The sequence below is a fragment of the Primulina tabacum genome, chromosome 4, assembly GCF_025594145.1.
Source record: "Primulina tabacum isolate GXHZ01 chromosome 4, ASM2559414v2, whole genome shotgun sequence".
In the NCBI taxonomy this organism is placed as follows: Eukaryota; Viridiplantae; Streptophyta; class Magnoliopsida; order Lamiales; family Gesneriaceae; genus Primulina; species Primulina tabacum.
Genome location: NC_134553.1, coordinates 4,514,847 through 4,533,244, shown reverse-complemented (window position 1 = coordinate 4,533,244; position 18,398 = coordinate 4,514,847). Strand labels below are relative to the sequence as shown.

The 18,398-nt window shown below is 33.3% G+C and overlaps 2 protein-coding genes across 5 annotated transcripts; both read right to left on the bottom strand.

Moving 5' to 3' along the window:
• Window positions 1-1,693: 1,693 nt before the first annotated feature.
• LOC142542637 (E3 ubiquitin-protein ligase JMJ24-like) lies at window positions 1,694-7,334 on the bottom strand. 4 transcript variants are annotated; one of them, XM_075649380.1, is made up of 14 exons: window positions 7,107-7,334; window positions 6,334-6,921; window positions 5,948-6,087; window positions 5,778-5,877; window positions 5,538-5,670; window positions 5,393-5,447; window positions 4,506-5,190; window positions 4,039-4,368; window positions 3,319-3,717; window positions 3,158-3,230; window positions 2,844-2,929; window positions 2,283-2,402; window positions 2,110-2,180; window positions 1,694-1,993 (listed from the first exon to the last, which is right to left on the bottom strand). In XM_075649380.1, the coding sequence occupies exons 2-14, from the start codon at window positions 6,862-6,864 to the stop codon at window positions 1,894-1,896; spliced, it is 2,823 nt and encodes a 940-aa protein (XP_075505495.1). In that variant the 5' UTR covers window positions 6,865-6,921; window positions 7,107-7,334; the 3' UTR covers window positions 1,694-1,893. The 4 variants fall into 4 exon arrangements, with proteins under 4 accessions (XP_075505495.1, XP_075505494.1, XP_075505496.1 ...); XM_075649379.1 differs by having other exon boundaries at window positions 7,140-7,334; XM_075649381.1 differs by having other exon boundaries at window positions 4,506-5,178; window positions 7,140-7,334.
• A 3,851-nt stretch (window positions 7,335-11,185) lies between these two features.
• On the bottom strand, window positions 11,186-16,806 carry LOC142542636 (protein STRUBBELIG-RECEPTOR FAMILY 3-like). The gene is made up of 16 exons (XM_075649378.1): window positions 16,046-16,806; window positions 15,834-15,963; window positions 15,664-15,735; window positions 15,428-15,493; window positions 15,252-15,323; window positions 15,087-15,158; window positions 14,927-14,998; window positions 14,465-14,530; window positions 14,296-14,361; window positions 13,789-14,153; window positions 13,171-13,511; window positions 12,451-12,722; window positions 12,171-12,309; window positions 11,909-12,030; window positions 11,669-11,825; window positions 11,186-11,480 (listed from the first exon to the last, which is right to left on the bottom strand). Exons 1-16 carry the CDS (start codon window positions 16,146-16,148, stop codon window positions 11,406-11,408), a joined length of 2,190 nt encoding a protein of 729 aa, XP_075505493.1. The 5' UTR covers window positions 16,149-16,806; the 3' UTR covers window positions 11,186-11,405.
• Window positions 16,807-18,398: the final 1,592 nt, after the last annotated feature.

Below are 18,398 nucleotides of genomic sequence, written 5' to 3'. Positions count from 1 at the left end.
TTACATTATATCAGAGTTACGACTCACCGTTATATGTTTGACTATCTTATAAATCATCTGATGATATCTTGTAAATTTCACGCTCCAGTTGTTCATTCTTAGACTTTAAATTTTGAATTATATTAAGTTCAAATCTCAATCTTACCATGTTTAGCTTTTGATATTGAGTTTTAATTTTAACATATCACCATAATTGATCAGTAAAAAAATTAAAAAACGAGCGCCAAATGTAACGTACTATACCAATGTCGAAAAGTTTCATACCTGGGCTGTACTGGATTTTCATGTTCTTGTGAAAAGCCGAGAAATTTCCATCAGAAAGGTTGTAGAGAGTGGAATCAGATCTCCAAGAACGAAAAGTTTCTGCAAATTCTCGTGGGGAGCAGTTCAAACAGCTGCTTCTTCCAACACACGGCTTGGAAGGTCACTGATGTTACTCTCGAAAACGGCCGACATTTTGAGGCAAAGCTAATTAAGGGAAATATGGATATACATCAAAAGTATCTTTTTTAATCTAAAATACATCTCTCTCGTGAGTTATCGCCAAAAAAAAATTCATCTACTATATATTATACGGCGATATCACGGTCGTTACCATTCGATTTCTCTGTTTATAAATTCGTTTCATGCGATTTTCCGACACTTGATTGCATAAATTTTGTGATCCATAAAAAATTGTAAATGTCCAAATGAGTTTTTTAAAGTTGAAGTTGCTCCAAGTTTAATTCGGATTCCGATCAAATATGTTACAAGAAAAACTAAATGACTTGGCAACTTCAAAAATAGTAATGTTGCGAAGGTATGAGCGGGTTCGGGGAATCCCCGAATATGAACTTATTATTATTATTAATGTTATTAATATTATTATTATCGAGGCGGTTTGAGGTCCCTGAATTATTTAGAGAATATCCCCGAACCCGAAACACAAAAATTAGTCTCCAAACCCACCTCATTTTAGGTTTTTCCGAGATTCCTATCTATGTGGAAAATTGTCAATCCTATTCAAGACACTAAATTTAAAATTTGTTTATTTTAAATAAGTTTTTTTAAAAAAAATTTACATAAAGTTATTTTTCCGTTAAAAAAATGTAATTTGGGGATTGAGAAAAATAATCATGACACTAATTCATCTAATAAACTTTATATATGATATAAGGTCCGAACATTATATATGAATAATATTTGGACACCGGAGAATTCCAACATCTAAAAGATGATATTGAAAATTAAAATTAGGAATTGACGTTTTTTGTTTGAAAATGAAAAAAATATTGGCTAAATTTGTGGCATTAAATTTTAATTTATTTGCATTTGATTTTTGTGACTTGATTCAAGCTATAAACCCCCTAGTAGACCAAATCAACCTTTACTTGGTTAAAAGTGTTGGTTATCCAATTTTTCATGAATAAAAGTAAAAATAATCTAGATTTCTTTACGCACGTACAAAATTCAATTATAAATCGTGATACATCTATTTCCATTTTAAAAGGTTGAAATGATTATTTATTTTATTACTTGTTTGTTGGTTTTTGGTTCTTAAATTTCTCACGTTGGATACAACTTGATTGGTAGTCAAATGATTATGCTCCAACTTTCGAGTTGAAGTCAATTTTAATTTATGCCTTTGCAAAACTCCATTAGAAATGCATTTCCTTCATTAATTTCTTCTAAAGCAGCTTTAGATTGAAATATGTGAAAACCAAGAGAATACATTTTCCTAACAAAAAAATTAACATCTGTATACATAAACAATAATTATTCTATATATCCAACTTAGCGTGTTCACGGGCTAAAATAAACATGGAAAATTTGGAAAAAGCAATTTGGTGCAGTTTTGCCAAGAAGAAATTTGGGAAATATTTCCACCTATTCCATGTACATGTTAAAAGGTGGTCAAGAACAAGTGACCTGTCTTTGTTTAACCATGCTTTCCAAATGTTTAGATACCAATGAGGTTAGATTAGGATCCTCAAAACCAAGTTCCGGGCCGAGCCTGCAGCAAAAATACACACACAAAAAGACCCCATTAACCTATGAATCCTTTGCTGTACCTTCTATAGCTATCGTAGTTTGAAATGATAACAAGGTTGCATCTCAAGGAATGCTTACTTTGAATCAAGAACTATCTTCTGAACTTCTCTGATGGCTGAACTTGCTGCATATGACGATATTTTTCCCACCTGAAATGATTATATGGTCCAGATTACTTCAACAAAACAATAAAGACTGACAACTAAGCGACCCATGGGATAGGTGGTGAAGAAAACGAGAATAAGCCTGACCTCCAATATTTGAAGTTTTGCTTCATGGTCATTTGGAAGACCTCGAATTTCTTCAGACAATCTTACAGCCTCTGGTAGACTTTCAGGAGAGAGAAAATCGAGGCCCAACTGAACTGAGGACTGGAAATTGCACGATTGAAACAAACAAGCTTGGTTTACATTTAAACTTTCAAAAAATCTTCAGATCCTTAACTATATGAAAAAAGTGCCTCGACAATCAGATTTATACAAGTTGCTCCCTAGTGATATACACAACAGAATCCCCAAAAACTTTACTCCCCAAATTCATGCTAAAATGCTACTAAGGATCAAAGCGGATCCAAGATACCATGTTAGTTAAAGAACCAAGCAGGCCAGAGAGAGATATCGAGATAAGGCTCCTTGAAGAAACTGTTATATATTAAGGACATATTCACTTAAAGTATAATCACATCTTTAATCTTAAGGATGGAATAAGATGAGAACCATTTGGGACTAATATGACTGATATCTTTTCAGCTCGAGCAAACACGTAAATGGCTAGCCAAACATGCTAACAGAAGGATAAAATCTGTGACTCACTTGAATATGCCTTGCTTGGAAAGGACATCCAGCAGGGATGAAGATAGCTTCACCTATACGATGTTCAAATGACCAAGGCTCCACTCCTGAGAAAAGAGTAAAACTAATTTAACAAAAAAAATACAACTCTCTATAGTAGCAAACTACCAATACATTTTAGACATGCAAAATATTGTTCATTATGGAGTAAAAGATGAATTCAAGACAAGAACATTTGGCACGACCGTATACGTAGCAAAAAACCAGTCGCCCAAGCAACTCTATAGTCTGCAACAGTTATAAACAAGCCATAATCATAAAAACTTGCCACCTACCAAATTCTTCTTTCAGCTGTCTTCTGTGATACCTATTCAAATATATTACCCCATCATAAAGAGACCGGGATACCTAAAGTAAAAGAGTACATTAGCAACAAAGACAATCATATGATCTTTGGGATCAACTTTAAGTTGCTAAACTAAGAAAAATAAATCACATTATCATTAATGATATCGTCCGTCCTCCCAAGTTCCTTCCAGTGACTTCTTATATACTCAATCAGTAGCGGTACATCCTTTCGGTGGAACACATCCCATAAACCTCCAACTTGAGACTTGTGAGAACTGTTTTCTCCAGCTCTATTCTCCACGTAATTGACAGCTGTCTCTTTGTCAAGGAAACTTCTGTTGGTTTCGTGGCCATCCCTTTCCACTGTATCAGTTGGATGAACACTTGTGACAGGACCATCCTCTCCACCAGGTGATAATTTCAAGTGAATATCAGGGTTACTACATGATTTTTTGTCAGCAGATATTCCTCCAGACGTTTGCATTGTCTCATTCTTGGTAGGCATACCTAGTAAGTCCACTTCACTAGTATGAACCAAAAGGAATACCTGATCACAGAAGGGAAGAGCTTAGTCCTCTAAATATCTTCGACATGGCAGTTGGATGTAAATTAAAAAGAATCTGAGAAGAAAAAGGCAGGGTATGATGAATTCCTCGGCGGGAATTTCAGATGAGAATAAGGGCAAAACAAAAAAAGCTCTAACCTCTGTCCTTCTATCCACTATTCTCATCCTTTAGGATTCCTTAAGGCCTTAACTCATGAACATGTGCAATGGGTCGGTCGAAAAAATAGCGCAGAACAAGAAATTACACAATTATACAGCGCCATTAGCTAGAAAGATTGCAGAGATAAGAAACTCGTCTCTCACCATGTCACGCATATTAAGATGAAGATTATCTGTCGAATCACCCTGACCAATCTCTTCGCGTATCCCATAAGTAATAGATATCCTAGGACCCACATCATTCTGCAAGGAATAATGAGGCAATTTTGCAGCAACATTTAGGAGACCCCACTTGGAATGGATGAACTCGAGCAAGGGAAGTTTACTGATGAAGTCAGATCTATGGCACAACAGAAACTCTTCTGAAGCACTTGGAGAAGGCCAATCCTTCAATTTTAACAACTGTGGCAGACCGTTTTCATTAATTCTACCATCAAAGTATCCCTTCATAAACTCCCCAAGTTCAACATTAATCTGCAATTCGCGTAGCAAAACAATTAAAATGCAGGTTTTAGAGAGTGGCAGAGCAGCATCAAATTTGAGGATAAAAGATTAAGCACGACACTAGATACCAACAAAATTAAGTAAGTTAATTCCAATTTCCAATATACCTCAGTCCAATCAAAGTAATCAACAGCTTTCACAACTATGTCGGCATCTTTAGTTTTCTCTTCGTTCATCTTTTTAATTCCTTCCCATATGACCAGAGGATCCCAGCTGGACATTGCAGATGTATCACAAATCTCTTTAATGATAACAGGTTTCCCCTTGTTCCAGTGCATTCTGAAGTCTCCAATCCCTTCATTTTTAATATCTTGTGAAGATGGATGATACAAAAGATTATCATCTTTCTCTCTATTAGCAGCCTGGCATTGCCTGAGGTCAAATCCAGTTTTCTCCAGGCTATCAGAATTACGTACCTTGCAACCATCGACCATTTCTTCAACATTTTTTACAAGTTTTGCAACCCAATTCATCTTAAAGATGCGCTTTAAAGTTAAAAGGTAGGACCCACAACCCCCATATTCCTTTTTAGGGCACGAAATGCTGCCATCAGCATTAGCTTTCCAATCAGGATACCTTCTAAACAAATTTAGCTTAACATCTGCTAACTTTATGTGCCCAGATATCATTACTTCAAATTGATCATCACTTTCACCGGTAATGTCATTCATTTCCAACTTTTCCGAAGGGTCAGATGCTTTTCTAATATCCTTGCAGCAGTTAAGGCACAGATCGTATGAGCACTTTATGCAGTGTCGATGATAATCAATGATGGGCATCCTGCAGGAATTACTGAAAAACAGGTGTTACAAAGATTCACAAATCATATTTTATTCTATCAAAAGAAATTTAATCGGCTCAACATAAGCATACAGAAAGAAGCGAAAACACATTTATGACCATAAATATGCCATTAGCATTCCCCACTCACCAGGGAGAAGAAAACTGATAGAAGAATAAAACATTTTCAGTATGATAATCTTCATACACTTACCAACACATCTGCTCATCGGCACTTATTTTAGTCCTGACAAGGTCTATTCCGTTTCCTGCAATTGTGATAAAAAATAATTACCAACATGGAAGATGCAATCCCCGGATCAGCCTCAATATACTACTAAGATTCAAATGCAACATACCTCGAAGTCTTTTTTCCAGATGTACCTCAGAACACTGTTCAGAATGGATCTTCTTCACTATCGGAAGCACTGCAGATAAAAGACAGTAGAGGTACTGCAATTTTTTTTTGGCTGGTATTTTGCGTATCCTCGTCTTCCCAGAACATATATAAAAAAATGTTAGGAAATTCATAATACATCTTGAACAAGTTGCAAATTATTAAAGATCCTAGGACAAACTGCTTAGGGAAAATATGAAACCTTAATCAGATTATCCCCTCGTAAGCAAACCCTACAACTGCATGTACCACGACATGCAGGACAAACCCTTTGAATCTCCTCCACTGGGATGCCAGGATACCTGACAAATAATGGGTCACATGTAGGGGGGAAACGAGAAACAAATCCTTCGAAAATTATAATTGTCTCACCAAGTAGAGATGCAACAAACACAATATCCTCTTCTATCACATTTAAGGCACCAAATCATTTCCCTGTCACTACGACGACATTGATGGCAAGGTTGTCCCCTAGTATCATCAGAAGATTCCAAGCTTCCATCAGAAGTCCCCTGAAATGAAAAGTGCCCCTCGATAGAATTTACAAATGACAAAGAAGCATTCTACTTAAGAAACTAGTGGTAGGAACTGAACAACTGTTGTATGTAATTGTGTCTAAACCTCAATCACAACCTCCATACGGTGGAAAAAAAAACTTCCAATCAAGTTCTAAAAAGTTTTGGAAGGTAGGACAGACTAGAGAAACACAGGGAAAGTAGAATGATTTGATTTTGCGCAGTATCGACCACATCACTCACCATTGTAGGACTAACCTCAATTGTCTTTTGTGATCTGCTTTTGGATGAATCCACAGCAGATGTTGGCGGTGTTCTACAAGACCTTGGACTTTTCTCATACTCTGATCCGTCAAGGTCATCGGTTGACCTTAGAGAACTTCGAGCTGAAAAGCTCCTTCCCGAGCGTATTTCAGGTGAATAATTAACCTGCCCTTTTAGTAATTTATCCTTTTTCTTCGTACCAGAGGCCGAGCCAGAATGGTCCCCAAATTGTGCACTGAGCGGTAGATCCATAACGCCACTCTTGCTTTCCACGTTGACATCACTTCCACCAACAAATTTCCTCTTAGTTTTCTTCATACTCGCACGTATTGCAGAATTTGCTGCCCTCTTCTTTGCCTGGATGTAATGCTTTTCGCAAACTGTCTTATCAGGCATGGACATGGCAGTGCATCTCCATTGTTTCCCATCGGACCTCTTACACCGCAAATCATCAGGAATCCCAAAATTGTCCTCACCTACGCCAGAGGACAATTGTGGATGGTCCATCATAAAAGTGTCTTCTCAAGATTTTATTGCAAGAAAACACTCAAATCGTGTACTCTCTACCTGTCATCATCACAGTTCAAACATAAATTTTAAAAGCAAACACCCTCAACAAGTAGCAATTCATCTACGATTAAACCAATTCGACAAAGAAGTTCCCTTTGAACTATAGAACTAAACCCAGCTAGAAAATTTGACATAAAGATCACGGACTCGTATTATCAATTAACTTCGAAACAGAACATAACCTTAAAAAAGCAGATAGATGAGCCCGAGCGTACCACGTATACAGGTTTTATAGTGTGATATGCATTTCACCAAGCGCCGACGGGGAGAAAGAAACAAACAACAGCGCCGGACCTATCCACCGGAGTCGGGGCAAACAAATCTCAAATTAAGAATTATTATTTTCAAATTGTGGGAATTTATCACACGGGTTGTGTGTTTCGGGAGGGATGAAAGAGACAATAAGCAAAATTAATTTGGATTGTTACTCATAAGTATATTTAAAGTAAATTCTAAAAATCTGTTCGCGCATCGTGTATGATTCGACTATAATATTTTCAGAATATACAAATTTAATTATTACGTCAATATATCTATAATATCTATTATGAATAGATTTCTTGTATGACGGTTTCACGAATCTTTATCTGAGATGGGTCAGTATTACCGATATTCACAATAAAAAATAATATTCTTAGCATAAAAAGTAATATTTTTCATGGATTGTCTGAATAAGATATTCGTCTCACAAAATACGACTCGTAAGTGCGTCTCGCACAAATTTTTGTCATCTATTATATATTTATACTATTTACATTTGTATTATCTATACTATATTATTAAGTGTGACACTTAGAGGACACCAAAATATTTAATTTCATAATTAATCTTCTTACCCTACTAAAAACATTCTTAAATCACTCCATATTTTACATAGAAAAAAAAAACAAAAATTCCTTTTTAAATCGGACTTTTTTAAATTAAAAATAATTTTGTGTTAATTGTTTAATATTATTTGATCAAATTAATAATAATAATAACACATACAACATAACGCGTGTGCATCTTTTATTAGTTATATTATTATATTTGAGACACTTATAGTAACAAATTTTTTGTGTTATCGTCTATTTCAATAATTATATATTAGTAAATTATTAAAATTTTAATGTGTGTCACATCTAGCTCAATGGATAGAGTTTGTTTCTTAAACATCAACTTGCAGGTTCAATTTCTATTAGAGTCTTTTTTTCTTTTTTTTTCTATTTATTTTTAAATTTATATATCAAAATTATTGTATAATTTCTCACTAATATTAATAACCTATCCGACCAAACAAAAACTACCTTAAGGTTGTCCATGTAATAGAAAGAAAAGATAAATAATAAGTATGAATGCAAAAATTCGATTTAGAATTAGTGAAAATTGTAGAAATTTATAAACAAATACGTGAAATGATTCTAATAATATATTTCTTTTTACCAAATTTATGTAAACAATATCCAATCAATTCGTTATAATTTTGAAGATAATTATAAAATCACAAGCCATAAAATATTATATAAAGATTAACTAAATCAACATACATTTTAGGGGTATATTGGTTCTAAACTTTTAATGATTTTTATGGAGTTTAAAATTATAAAGATATTCAAAATAGACTTTTATATACTCTACAAAATTTTAGTGGTATTCAATGTAAACTTTTGTATAATTTTAAAAAGTCATGTGGCTTGACTTTTAAAAACTTTACAAAAGTCTATAGATATTCATAATGTCAATAGACTTTTAATGACTCCATGAAATTCTATCAAATACAATAATTATATGCTAATGTACAACAATAAAATGTCAAAAAAGTTGATTCAACTTAAAGATTTGAATGTACATTTGATTGAGAAATCTCTCAAATTCACGTACTCAATACAAACATATAGTTTAAAATCAAAATTATTAACATCGTTCATTTTATTTTAGAAGTTCGTGCCACAAAACCTCATAAAATTTAAAATTATATTTATTAGAAATTCAAAAAACTTATTAAGCTACATAATAAAAATTTATAATATTTTATTGACCTATAAATTAAAAATAATTATTATTTTTAATAAGTGAAATTAATTTTTTTATTAATTATTATATAACATTTGATGTTTAATTATTTTCTATAATTTTAATTAATCTATATCTAAATTTTGATTATAACTCAAAATTATTGCACGTGATGTTTTCATTAACTTGGATAATAATAATAATATACACATATATATATATATATATATATATATATATATATATATGATTGTGTGATAGATATATAATTTTATAAGTTTATAAACACACATACAAGAATAACTATAAATATATTAAAATTTTATAAAGTTATCCTAATTACAGATATTTTAACATATTTATTATTTATTTTCAGGTAAAAATAATTATCTTGTTTATTTTTGACGTATTATTGTATATTATATGAATATTTATATTTTTGAAGTTTTCAAAGATTGTGTATATTATTCATTTGTTAATTAACTCTAATTTGATAGGTAAATATTTTTTAATGGATTGTGGATATCCAAATCGGCGTCAATATTTTGCTCATTTTCGAGATGTAAACTATTATCTTCAAGAATTCACAAGTCAAGGTCATAATTCTGAAAATGCTAAAGAGTTTTTCAATCTTCGTCATGATTATTTGAGTAATGTTATTGAGTGGAAATTTGATATATTTAAATCACGGTTCAAAATATTCCAGCTGAATTCTCCATTTCCATATATGACCCAAAGAGAGATTGTATTGATTTGTGCTGTATTACACAATTTTCTTCGTAATAAGTGTCGATTTGATGAATTTCAAATTGAATCAGATAATGAAGCCCAATTGTCTTCATCGACACAAATTTATGAAGGTGACAATTGTGGTCAGTTATTTGATACTCAAGAACAACAACGAGCAAATGCTAAAGCATGGAGAGATACCATAGCCAATGGAATGTTGAGCGATGTTGATCAAAATTTCAATAATAATTAGATTTTTTTATATATATAAAAGACTACTCATTATTTTGATGGTGTCTTTAATAAAATTTTATATTGAACTTATAAAAATATTCTTCATTAATATGTTGAATTGACATAAAGAATTGAAACTTTATTTTAATAAATTGGATAGTTCATTTGTCGTTTTTCACAAATTAAATTGGTTTAATTTTTAAGTAAGTAATATTCTTTTACATTCATAAATAAAAAATAATTTAAAATTGAAAAAGTTATATATGTCCAATAATTATTTAAAAGAGATTAATAAAAATAAATCACAATTATAAATTACAAAATTCGTATAATTTTATGAAAAAATTTATGAAAGTCTTTATATAAGAGTCTATGAAATTTGTTTTACAATTCTATGAGACTCTATAAAATTCAATAAAAATCCATAACTCCACAAAAGTCCATCATTTAAAAAAAATATTCAAGGCATAGTTTGGTACACATGATAAGATAAACATGTGATATATAATATAATGATAAGTTAATGATAAATAAGATGTAGGATATTATATTTAATATTTGGTATGATTTTAATAAGAACGATTAAATTTATATATTAGATTGTAATGACAGAATTAACCTTATCATAATAAATTTTATAATTTCAAAGTTGTTGCTTGAGTTCATATTTTTTATTTGTTCATGCGCAGATAGTGCTTGCATGATTTATTTATTTTTACCTAGTTTTATATATTATATAATAGCCCTTGATTTTGTGAGTCAAGTCAAATATCCATTTTTAAGGTTAATCGAGTGATACTAATAATTTTATTGATATTTATAAAAATTATTTATATAATTATCTCGAATTTATTTATATAATTATCATATTATATAATATATAAAAATAAATAAAAATATTTATTTGATTTTAATTTCTACCTACTAACATAGATTTATAAAAATCATTTATAAATTGAGGACAATTAAGTCATTTGTAGTATATTTTATCATTAAATTAAAATTATCACACCTAATAGAAGGGACATTTTATCCTTCTAAAAAATTATTTATCAATGATCCATGATATCATCATGGGCTTTTTAAAAAGATACCAAACATGGGATAAAGAGGATTATTTATCAATCCCCCACTTATCTCATGTACCAAACTATGCCTAAAAGCATAGAATGAATACACCTCCTCAATGATGCAGTAACAGTAACGTAAACATCTATCCGAGAGTCCTATCCTAGCTAAAAGACCACCACATTGTAATAAAATAAACCCATATCATCGCATGGTTGAAAATGGAAAAAATTTGTACTTTAAAAAGTGGATAATTAAATCTCTTTAGAAATGTTGAGATCATTAAATAAAGAGAAATAAATGCAGTCGCAATCGACCCTATGGAATTAGAAGATGGTTAGGCCATCAAGGCTCGAGCTGTGGCCATTCTGCACATTAAATGTAAAAATTGTACAATAATGCTATTTGAGTGTCTTAACAAGAGTTAATATTTTTCAAGACTTAATTTGGACGTATACTCAGAGATCTCTCTGTATCATGCGCAAGAGCTTCTGTACAATCTCAGACATTGGTGGCCGGAATTCTGGTTGAGGCTGTGCGGCAGAAATAAACAGATGATTTAAAACGTACCATTTTCTTTAATTTCTTTAATTTCAACAAATCAAAGATTAAATGCAGCAAATGTTGATTTGGGATTGGGGAAGATAACATTCGAATAAATTTAACAAGGGCCGTTCGATATGTTTGATAAAAGATGGGTAAGGATAAAGAATCGAGTCACCTGGATACACAGTGATACTATATCAGCAAGCCGAGACAGAGACTTGGTCGGATAAGCACCAGCTAAAGAAGGATCAACCATTCTTGATAATGCATCTATATCATGAAGCTGTGAAAATGCCCATCTAACCAAATATTGCTCCCCTCGTGGACGCAACCTGTTTTTGAGAGTGCATGTTAGATTTTTCATACATCCGCATTGGCATCTTTTATATTGTGTTCCAGCAAAAGATTTTCTAACCTGTCATAAGCTTTTCGCCCGGAAAGAAGCTCTAACATTACAACCCCAAAGCTGTACACATCACTCTGCCAAGAATAGTTTCCCAACTCGAGTTCTGGTGCACCATAACCCGAACCTTGCAACTAATCAAAATAGTTATCTAAGTTCCGAGTCAATGCAGTACCGAACTTAATATTTAAAGGTGATTATTCAGATTCAGTTTTTCTTTATGTATCTAATTTTTACAAACTATAAGATTGTAAAGTGTCTAAATAGAGTATACCTGAGTGAAGAAGTTGGATGACAGCAAAGGAGCCAATCCACAGTCAGAAACTTTTAGGGCAAGATCATCATCTAGTAACACATTAGCAGACGTAAAGTTCCCATGAACAATTGGTGGTTGACACACCTCGTGCAAATATCTTCAAGCAAAAACAAGGAGAATGAGACTCGTAATATTAACAGTTCAAGAAATGGCCAGAAAAGGTACTCGGGAGTCTATGAGAATTTATCAAACTAGAAACTTCAGTGACCTCTCAAACATCATTCTTGATGAAACTTACTCAAGGGCTTTTGCAGCTTGAAGTGCCAAATGCATGCGATCATTCCACGAAAGCTTTTTATTGACCTCGTCATCCAATGATAGTGCCTCATTAAGCATCCCATTACTGCAATAGTTGTAGACAAGAAGGCGTTGTCCATGCTCAAGGCAGTAACCTACAAGTTCAACTATATTTGCATGGTGAAGTTTGGAGATACTTGACACCAGCGCGAGGAATTGCCGATCATTCAGTCTCCCTGAAGCGGCTTTGTCTAGTTTCTTGACCACTAGAACCTGGAGAATCAGAGGAGTAACCTTGTGAAAAGATATATACACGTTAGGAACAAGAAACAAAAAAATTTAAGGTACAATAAACAAGTACTATCCCTTTTAGAAACAAAAAGTGAAAACCACAGCTCCGCCCAGAAAATCAGATCATGTTAAGGTACAATCACAATAGATATTAGTATATCAGGTGCTCTGCAACACCCAACCCCCACCCCCCGCCACATGCACAAGCATGCAGACCAACTTATTGACTTAGATTAGTGGGAGCCATGGCCACGATGCAGTCCTTTTTGTTGGAAGCTTTTCGGGCATGGTAATATTCTCTCAAAAATGCACAGATAGCATTGTGCATCTTTACACGAAAAAAATAATTTCTATCATTACACTGTAGTCCTCACAATAAGCACAAGAACCTTCTCATTCAGCAAGGTGTCCACTAAATTAAACTACTTACCTTTCCATCAGGAAGCTGGGCTCTGTAAACCGAGCAAAGCGTGCCTTCTCCAATAAGACTTTCTCGAGCAAAGCTATTAGTGTACTGTTGAAGAGATGCTATTGTGAATAACTTGGCAAAGTCTACAATCTCGGAAGCATTTTCTCTAGGGGTTAAACATGTAACTATTGGATTTGTAACAACGCTTTCAGAAGGAACAGGTGCCGTGGGAGGGGCATCAGGAGGAAGTCGTTTCTCATCCAATCTTGTCGTACTTGAGCTATGATCGATTCCTTGCTTCATAACAACGTCCTTTCTAAGACTATCTTCAACAATTGGATACAAAACCACTTCCTTGGGCACTGGGAATATTAGAGTTACTAATGTGAAAAAGGAAATGATAATCCTCAAATGAAAAGAACAAAAACCTTGATACCCTGTCGCGTATCGAACTGTGAAACAAGATTAGTTGGCTTTGTAAATCTATTGCACAGCATCTTCTAGTAGGATGGGTTAATTATTTTTGTGAATGGAAATAGATGCAAAATAATTCTTAATAAAATGGCAATATAAAAAGTTTTGCTTGTGCAGATCGTGGAATTGGGAAGGGAATGAAACAAAATTAAGAAAGTGAATCACCTTTCTGAGCTTCGTTAAAAGGCTTTTCCAAAGACTTGTCCTGTGTGTGAGTATCCATGAGAACATTGTCCATGCCCATACTGTGACTGTTGGCGCTTTTTTCACTCAATCTTCTTCTACAATGTCGAGACATAAACAGACATAACACCAAGGCAAGTATTCCAGTCACAAGCGACCCTGCAATACCAATCCAAGTAATGTTACTCTTCTTCTCTTTCCTTCTAGCACCTAGTAACTGAGATGCTGATGGTCCATCTGCTTTAGTTCCAGGAGCTAAAAGAGGAGAAAGTACTTCGGAATGCGATGGGGGAGGGGAGGCTGGTGGAGATGGTAAGATAGTAGAGTCAAAAGGGTTTCCATCTCTTCTGCACCACAAAAAAAATGTGAAATACGTTGCAAAATAATGAAAAAAAGGCTTGCAATAAGGGAAAAGTAACAGATTTAGAGGTTCATATTCCAAGAGAGAGGAAATAGCTAAACAATGAAGAATTATATTGAGAGTTTTACCTGAAATTGGGAACGCTCAGCAATTTCTCAGGGATAGTCCCAGAGAACATATTATTTTCTACGTTCCTGAGCAGAATTCGAAAAACCAATAAGCATAGAGATAAACACTTCATAAAAGAAAGTTGATTGTATTTCAGAAAAACTAATTTCAGATATCCAAGAACCATACAAGTCTCTCAGATGAAGATTTTGAAGAACATCAAGTGTTCCAGAAAGCTGATTGTTTTGTAAATGCCTGCATTAAACAAATATGGGTAACAGCAAGTATTATGTTACTTCACTAATAAAAAATGTTTTTCGGGTACCATGTTTTTAATCAAAATTCAATGGTATATTATTTCAACTTACAAATACCAAACATTTGCTTTCATATGAAATCTTATAAATAAATTCAAATTCCCCGACTATTGCTTCAAAATAGGCCACTTTATTTTCATGATAATGACATACTAGGCCTGTGACAGAATTTGAACTGAATCACCACAAGATTGGGGGGACAATTCTATAGATTCTGCAAATTGATGATTTTTCTACAGTAAAGTAAGCTAAATTCAATTGCTTATTACAAGGAAAAATAATGTTGGAAACTGAAAGTTGCCTAATTTACGAGCAACAAAAGGCAATTACTCACAGTGTGGTAAGAGATGATAAATTTCCCATCGAGTATGGCAATTCGTTGGTCAGACTGTTTCCTGATACATCGCTGCGTCATCATAATAAATTACGTCAAACATAAATAGACCTAGTAGATTTTGTGGCATCTGCCATTTCCATGAACAGAGATAACTCACAAGTTAACCAATCCGCCAAGCTGTTGAAAGACATCTGGAATTGGTCCGGTCAAACGATTGTCGCTTAGAGAACTGAGAATGTTGAAAGCTAAAAGTTCAATGACCAATAATATACAACAAAATCCACCATTCATCATTAACAGTTTTATCGAATAAAAAACTTACAGATTTGTCAATTCGCTTAAAGAGGATAGAGTATCCGGAATGGTTCCAACCAACTTATTACCTGAAAGATTACTAGTGTTTGTGGTTTTAGGGAGGGGGGACGAGGAGGAATTTCAGAATAGTGTATCAACAAAAGTTTATTCCGAATGGAAGAAAACTTGAGATAAGAAACATACAAGGTTCTAAGAGTGATGGGCAAATCAGTTGGTATACTTCCTCCAATGTGGTTGTTGCTTAGGTCTCTGCTTTTGAGAAAGAACAAATTCTTTCATGAGGTTCCATATAACTAGTAATGGCCCATTCAATGAAGTGAAAACACAGAATTTCCTTTCAACGACTTCACAAGTAAAGGCGAAATAACAGGACAAATAACAAGGCAATAAAGGAAAGATGCCAATGGAAATGAACTCACAGTAGTCTAATTGAGGTAAACGACCCCAAATCATCATCGAGTTCACCTCCCAAATTCGCACCACTTAATGTTCTATCAATCAGAGAGTACGAAAGTCAATCCACAAATCAGTTCCATACCATACACGAGCGTAAAAATTAAAATTAAATATGTATAGAAAGAAATCTTACATCCCTATTATGTTCCCATTTTCACACTCCAATCCTTGCCAATTCGGAAGCCCGCACGGGTCTACTCCAAAGATGATCGGTCCAGGAGGTGGCACGCCCAAAGAAGCATATAAGTTTATTACAGCATAGACTGCGAATACAGAAGAGCATAGTGTAAATCAAAACTGGAATACTGAACCAATAAAAGAAGAGAACAGTTTTTCTTTGCATACAGTCACGAGGGTCGGTGTATCCACAAACCAAAGGCGCTGCAAAATAAAACAACAAACAAACAACAACCCACATCCGAATCTTCAAATACAACCTAGGCCTCATCAGTCATCAGCTATGGCAAGCCTATAGTTCAAACTTTCCTGCTTTTCTTTCTGCCAGATTCTTCAACAAAAATCTTCAGTAAAACCCCTCAATAACCCGAATAACCGAAGGATCAGAGTTCAAAAGCCCAAAAAGCAGAAACCAAAATCCTTTAAATCCCAACGCAAAACATCTTGAAACCAAGACAATTCGAGAACTGCAGACTCCTCGAACGTACACAAGTCACACACTTTGTTAAAGCAAATTATTCAACAACAAGAAGCCAACCATCTGGGCATTTGGGAAAAGCCTTAACAAGAACTCCTTTTGTCAAAAACAATGCAAAATATACGCATACACCAAACCGCGAAATCTTGACTGTGATGGATGATTATAAAAGTAGGGGCTTTGCACTCTGTTTTCTTGCTTTCCCTCTCAAAAAGTGCTCATAGACAACTTTAAAGAATTTGACGTTTGGATGTTGGTGAATTACAGACTTACTGCCAATATCCCTTTTCTTTTTAAAAAATTTTGATTAGGATTAGCACTGATCCGATTACGTTTCTGTTAAAACAAATACTTATCTATAACAAAGGGGCAGATAAATGACGCAGTTTTGCTGGGGACCGGAAGGCTGGAACTTCTGTGGAATACTTCATATTAATTTGAAAGAAAAAAGAAAAGTGGATTATAAAAATAAAAAGCTGTGATATTGGTGTGGTGCAATGGCTTCTCGAACATCTAGTGTAGGTTTACTCATGTTGACAATTGGATTATATTATACTTTAAAATTAATTACGTGGATTGCAGCATTTTTTTCGTTAATTATTACATGTAAAACAACTATAAATAAACAAAATGACAAAATTTGGGTAATATTTGATATATTTTCATGAAGAGTAGGTCTCTCGTGAGACGGTCTCACGAATCTTTATATATGAGACGGGTCAACTATACTGATATTCACAATAAAAATTAATACTCTTAGCATAAAAAGTAATACTTTTTCATGATGACCCAAATAAGAGATCTATCTCACAAAATACGACCCGTAAGATCGTCTCACACAAATTTTTATCTTTTATGAAACTTAACCGTTTGATGTGAAAAATAAGATATCGATTAATTATTTATCTATCATTTTGTCAAATATTTGATTTAAGATCTTAAAAAAAAATCCACTTTATAATCATTATCTTATCTAATTATATTTGATTTATCGTCTTATTATTATAAATCAATCATGAGTTCTGTGATCTTAAAGACAGAAGTCATGGCATGGGTTCATGATATCATATGGATGGTTCAAGGATTTTTTTTAAAAATAAAAAACAATTTCTTTAAAGCAATGTCTGCTTTGTTGGTGGAACGAATAGAATATTATATCAAGATTTTCATATGATTTAAAAAGATTTGTTGTCATCCATTAAAATTTTTGGTATTGTAACAGTGGTTTGATTATGTAACTGGTTTTTAAAATAAGATTATATATTTCATTCTTGATAATTATGAATTGAATTCTACCATCACGATCAGCCACAATACTCGATTAAATTACATATATTTTCATGCTATAATTTCCAATTTGTATGGTGTGACAGAAGAAGACAAAAAAAAAAAAATTTAGCATCAGAATAACAATTATTGTATGACAAACGACGACAATGATATTTGATAGTTTTCAATCTGGACTTGATTAGAAAAATGAAAGAAAAGTGTGTACTCCATGTTTAGATAGTAACATTTACTCTCAATTCTCAAAGAGCCAAAAGTATATAGCTTTTACAAGAGGCGAGCTATCCCCTTTTTTTTTTTAAAGGGAGAGGTGAGCTATCTTAGTCTCTTTATCCCACTGCACAAGTTTCTAATAATTCAATCTCACGTTTCATTCCGTAAGTGGCAGAAAAAGGGATGCAGGTAAATGTAAGTGGCCACTAAATGACCACTCTTCCTTTTAATATATAAAATCATTCGATGGTTAACTAACTCGGGGAATATTTTTTCTTTTTTTGGTTAACTGATTTTTGTAGAAGAAAAATCAAAAGACGATACAAGATTTTCTAAATTGGTAATGGAAGTTTTTTGAAGAAACTGTGGTAGATATTTTGCAAGCTTTTTAGGAGTTCATTGGAATTATAGCGAAAGAGGTGTTGCGGAACAAATAATTGAATTGGTAGAGAGTTTTAAGAGTAAATTTAATTCAAAAAATTTTAGATAAGGGATACCATCTTAGTTTAAGTTGAACTCAAATTCTTCACGAAATAGGATATC

Bases quoted from the DNA above. Each gene is read 5' to 3' on its own strand.
- LOC142542637 (XM_075649380.1), bottom strand. From the start codon at position 6,864: ATGATGGACCATCCACAATTGTCCTCTGGCGTAGGTGAGGACAATTTT. The intron at 5,448-5,537 runs GTATGTTGCATT...TCACAATTGCAG, and splicing joins TCTGGAAAAAAGACTTCGAG to GAAACGGAATAGACCTTGTC. The intron at 1,994-2,109 runs GTAAGCATTCCT...TTTTTGCTGCAG, and splicing joins AAGATAGTTCTTGATTCAAA to GCTCGGCCCGGAACTTGGTT.
- LOC142542636 (XM_075649378.1), bottom strand. From the start codon at position 16,148: ATGAGGCCTAGGTTGTATTTGAAGATTCGGATGTGGGTTGTTGTTTGT. The intron at 14,999-15,086 runs GTGAGTTATCTC...ATGATGACGCAG, and splicing joins CTTGGCGGATTGGTTAACTT to CGATGTATCAGGAAACAGTC. The intron at 14,531-14,926 runs GTGAGTAATTGC...TGTTTAATGCAG, and splicing joins TTATCATCTCTTACCACACT to GCATTTACAAAACAATCAGC.